Below are 4,868 nucleotides of genomic sequence, written 5' to 3' on the forward strand. Positions count from 1 at the left end.
GGTGTCTGAGCCGTCACCTCCCCTTTAGTCTATACACAACAGTTAGTTCAAGTTAAAGTAGCAATGATTGTCACACACACACTAGGTGTGGTGAGATTATCCTCTGCATTTGACCCATCACCCTCACCCCATGACCAGGTGTGGCCAGGCTGCCAATCAGCGACAGGTGAGGAGGGAAAAGCGCTCAGGGAGACAAACAGGAAGTGGGACCAAAATAAGAGCGCTGACTAGGAGATAAACACAAACGCAAACAGACCATGTGACACCTGACGTGACAGGTCGTCACAGAAACGAGGGATGGATCTGAAGTTTATCGAGAGACTTAAGTGTTGAAAGTAAAAAAATAAATACATTTTTAAGGCATTTTTTAATTGTCATTGCTCAAAAAATAATGAATTAAAATCAATGATGTTATGAATTATTGACCTATTTAAGATTGCAATTACGTTTAGTAAACATTATTATTTAGTTGTTTTGCCATAACAAAACAGGGTTTTGACAAAAAGGGCATAAAATATAAAAAAATATTATGATATGGACAGATAAACCTGAAACTGATCTAGGGATTTAATTGTTGAATGAAAAAATACAAGATAAATAAAAATGAGCTATTTCTACCATTGTTATGAGCGAGAGCCTTCCTGGTCGCCAAGAAAGCAGTGCGAGGCGAGTGGAGAACAAACGGATTTATTGACAGAGATGTGACACAATGTGATATTGATCATAAGCAGCGGCCACTCAAAGAAAGAAGAAATCCTCTTCATGATGTCAAGGCCATGAAACGTGAGCCCCGAATGATTTTCTAGCCACCAACGTTTGATGTTGAAAGTATTTTAACGGCCAAAGAAGAATAGATGGAATAGCGTGAGGAGCAGTGGGATGAAGAACAAAGCACATCTCCATGATGGAGACATCTCTCTGTGTTCCAGTGCACAAAGCATCCTGGAGGAAGAAGATGACTCAGCACATTCCCAACAGAAGCAAGTTGAACATCATCTTCACACAAGAACATTTGGAGGTGCAGACTTACTCAGCCTTCAGCCGCCACATTCTCGGAGAGCTCCACGCCGCCGTGGCGAGCTGCGGGACAAACGCAAACGGTGAAGGAAGAACATCCAGAAGGTGCCTCGTCACTCACATCAGATCTTTGAGGTGTGACTTGGAAAGATGAAGAAGCAGAGTGCTGCTCTTCTACTTCCTGACTAGGAGACCTTCTTGATGAGTCAGCACACTTGAGGTCTCATTTGGCTGATCCTCATCATGAGGACTCATGTCAAACGTGAGATATGCCACACTTTGTATTGCGTGTGCTCACAGGAGGGTCTTTTATTGTGAAGGAGTCAGCTCAAGTTGGGATTTTCAGGCTAAACTTGTAACAAAGGTCCACATCAGACCTCCATGTGAGTGACGCTTCACCACGGCTTTGTTTCTTGCGGCTCAAAGAAAAGATGTTTTACTTACGAGCTGCATCGTACTGGGCTGAAATGAAAGTGAAACAAGGTGAAATGGACTTTTTCCTCACGTCTTTCTATGTGAGAGTGTGCGCTCTGTCTCTGTGGATCTTTGAGTGTTTGGCTGGAAGGCAACTAAAACATGCAGCCCGGATGAAAGCATCAACTCACGGCCTGGACCGAGAAGAAGAAGAAGAAGAAGAAGAAGAAGACGGAGGACATTGGTGTCCCTCACCTTGTCTGTTTCTGTGACGCCTGACCATGACGATGATGATGGCCGCCAGGACGGCCGCCACAGCGACGACCGCCGCCGTGGCAGCGAGGGCGACGCTCCAGTTGTCTGTGGAGAGCAAAAAAGCACAAGTGGAGTGACAAAGCATGAAGAGGAAACCTTCATGACTACTTTGCATGCAGACGTCAAGCGTTGTCATGGTGACATGGATCAATAATGGTGACAGGTGGACTTGTGATGGGAAACATCTCCAACTAAATGTGTCTTTCTCACCTTCATGGCTTGCGTTGCTCAGGATGCTTCTTCTCTCCAGCTTGGTGACCAGGTCCTCCTTGACGCCAGACAGCTGGAACACACATTCGTACTTGCCCTCCACCTCCGCCGTCACCTCCACTTTCAGCTCCACCGACATCTGGAAGGTTCCGTCGTGGTTGGGGAGCAGCTCTCCGTGCTCCACGTCCTCGAAGATCTGCTCGCCGTCTTTCCTCCAAAACAGGTCGGCTAAGTCGGGGTAGAAACCTGTCGCCATGCAGGTGACTGGAGAGGATGGCGTCTTCTGGAGGAGGAACACCTCTGGAAGCTCTGCACAGGAAGTGATGTCACGTGTGAACAGAAGACAACGTGGGGAGAAGGTGTGGATGGAGGTAAAGATGGAGAGAAGGTGTGAATGGAGGTAAAGATGGAGAGAAGGTGTGGATATAAGTAAAGATGGAGAGAAGGTGTGGATGGAGGTAAAGATGGAGAGACGGTGTGGATGGAGGTAAAGATGGAGAGACGGTGTGGATGGAAGTTAAGATGGAGACAAGGTGTGGATGGAGGTAAAGATGGAGAGACGGTGTGGATGGAGGTAAAGATGGAGAGAAGGTGTGGATGGAGGTAAAGATGGAGAGAAGGTGTGGATGGAGGTAAAGATGGAGAGAAGGTGTGGATGGAAGTAAAGATGGAGACAAGGTGTGGATGGAGGTAAAGATGGAGAGACGGTGTGGATGGAGGTAAAGATGGAGAGAAGGTGTGGATGGAGGTAAAGATGGAGAGAAGGTGTGAATGGAGGTAAAGATGGAGAGACGGTGTGGATGGAGGTAAAGATGGAGAGACGGTGTGGATGGAAGTAAAGATGGATGGAAGGTGTGGATGGAAGTAAAGATGGAGACAAGGTGTGGATGGAGGTAAAAATGGAGAGACGGTGTGGATGGAGGTAAAGATGGAGAGAAGGTGTGGATGGAGGTAAAGATGGAGAGAAGGTGTGGATGGAGGTAAAGATGGAGAGAAGGTGTGGATGGAAGTAAAGATGGAGACAAGGTGTGGATGGAGGTAAAGATGGAGAGACGGTGTGGATGGAGGTAAAGATGGAGAGAAGGTGTGGATGGAGGTAAAGATGGAGAGAAGGTGTGAATGGAGGTAAAGATGGAGAGAAGGTGTGGATGGAGGTAAAGATGGAGAGAAGGTGTGAATGGAGGTAAAGATGGAGAGAAGGTGTGGATGGAAGTAAAGATGGAGACAAGGTGTGGATGGAGGTAAAGATGGAGAGACGGTGTGGATGGAGGTAAAGATGGAGAGAAGGTGTGGATGGAGGTAAAGATGGAGAGAAGGTGTGAATGGAGGTAAAGATGGAGAGAAGGTGTGGATGGAAGTAAAGATGGAGAGAAGGTGTGGATGGAGGTAAAGATGGAGAGACGGTGTGGATGGAGGTAAAGATGGAGAGAAGGTGTGAATGGAGGTAAAGATGGAGAGAAGGTGTGGATGGAGGTAAAGATGGAGAGAAGGTGTGGATGGAAGTAAAGATGGAGAGAAGGTGTGGATGGAAGTAAAGATGGAGAGAAGGTGTGGATGGAGGTAAAGATGGAGAGAAGGTGTGGATGGAGGTAAAGATGGAGAGACGGTGTGGATGGAGGTAAAGATGGAGAGAAGGTGTGGATGGAAGTAAAGATGGAGATAAGGTGTGGATGGAAGTAAAGATGGAGAGAAGGTGTGGATGGAGGTAAAGATGGAGAGAAGGTGTGGATGGAGGTAAAGATGGAGAGACGGTGTGGATGGAGGTAAAGATGGAGAGAAGGTGTGGATGGAGGTAAAGATGGAGAGACGGTGTGGATGGAGGTAAAGATGGAGAGAAGGTGTGGATGGAGGTAAAGATGGAGAGACGGTGTGGATGGAAGTAAAGATGGAGAGAAGGTGTGGATGGAGGTAAAGATGGAGAGAAGGTGTGGATGGAAGTAAAGATGGAGAGAAGGTGTGGATGGAGGTAAAGATGGAGATAAGGTGTGGATGGAAGTAAAGATGGAGAGAAGGTATGGATGGAGGTAAAGATGGAGAGAAGGTGTGGATGGAGGTAAAGATGGAGAGAAGGTGTGGATGGAGGTAAAGATGGAGAGAAGGTGTGGATGGAGGTAAAGATGGAGAGACGGTGTGGATAGAGGTAAAGATGGAGAGAAGGTGTGGACGGAGGTAAAGATGGAGAGAAGGTGTGGATGGAGGTAAAGATGGAGAGAAGGTGTGGATGGAGGTAAAGATGGAGAGACGGTGTGGATGGAGGTAAAGATGGAGAGAAGGTGTGGATGGAGGTAAAGATGGAGAGGAGGGGTGAATGGAGGTAAAGATGGAGAGAAGGTATGGATGGAGGTAAAGATGGAGAGAAGGTGTGGATGGAGGTAAAGATGGAGAGAAGGTGTGGATGGAGGTAAAGATGGAGAGACGGTGTGGATGGAGAAAAAGATGGAGAGAAGGTGTGGATGGAGGTAAAGATGGAGAGACGGTGTGGATGGAGGTAAAGATGGAGAGAAGGTGTGGATGGAGGTAAAGATGGAAAGACGGTGTGGATGGAAGTAAAGATGGAGAGAAGGTGTGGATGGAGGTAAAGATGGAGAGAAGGTGTGGATGGAGGTAAAGATGGAGAGAAGGTGTGGATGGAAGTAAAGATGGAGAGAAGGTGTGGATGGAAGTAAAGATGGAGATAAGGTGTGGATGGAAGTAAAGATGGAGAGAAGGTGTGGATGGAGGTAAAGATGGAGAGAAGGTGTGGATGGAGGTAAAGATGGAGAGAAGGTGTGGATGGAGGTAAAGATGGAGAGAAGGTTTGGATGGAAGTAAAGATGGAGAGAAGGTGTGGATGGAAGTAAAGATGGAGAGAAGGTGTGGATGGAGGTAAAGATGGAGAGACGGTGTGGATGGAGAAAAAGATGGAGAGAAGG

General features: G+C 47.1%; 1 protein-coding gene across 2 annotated transcripts in view; it reads right to left on the reverse strand.

The window, feature by feature from the left end:
• Positions 1-722: 722 nt before the first annotated feature.
• Positions 723-4,868, reverse strand: part of LOC133577427 (class I histocompatibility antigen, F10 alpha chain-like) — an 8,769-nt gene continuing 4,623 nt past the window's right edge. The window contains exons 4-8 of one of the 2 annotated variants that reach the window (XM_061931267.2): positions 1,957-2,265; positions 1,687-1,791; positions 1,462-1,479; positions 1,031-1,080; positions 723-942 (exon numbers count right to left, since the gene is read on the reverse strand). In XM_061931267.2, the coding sequence (XP_061787251.1) occupies positions 1,031-1,080; positions 1,462-1,479; positions 1,687-1,791; positions 1,957-2,265 (482 nt within the window). In that variant the 3' untranslated portion in view covers positions 723-942. Of the gene's footprint in view, positions 943-1,030; positions 1,081-1,461; positions 1,587-1,686; positions 1,792-1,956; positions 2,266-4,868 lie in introns of those variants that run through there. The other variant, XM_072912635.1, reaches the window with a different exon arrangement.

The sequence above is a fragment of the Nerophis lumbriciformis genome, linkage group LG38, assembly GCF_033978685.3.
Source record: "Nerophis lumbriciformis linkage group LG38, RoL_Nlum_v2.1, whole genome shotgun sequence".
In the NCBI taxonomy this organism is placed as follows: Eukaryota; Metazoa; Chordata; class Actinopteri; order Syngnathiformes; family Syngnathidae; genus Nerophis; species Nerophis lumbriciformis.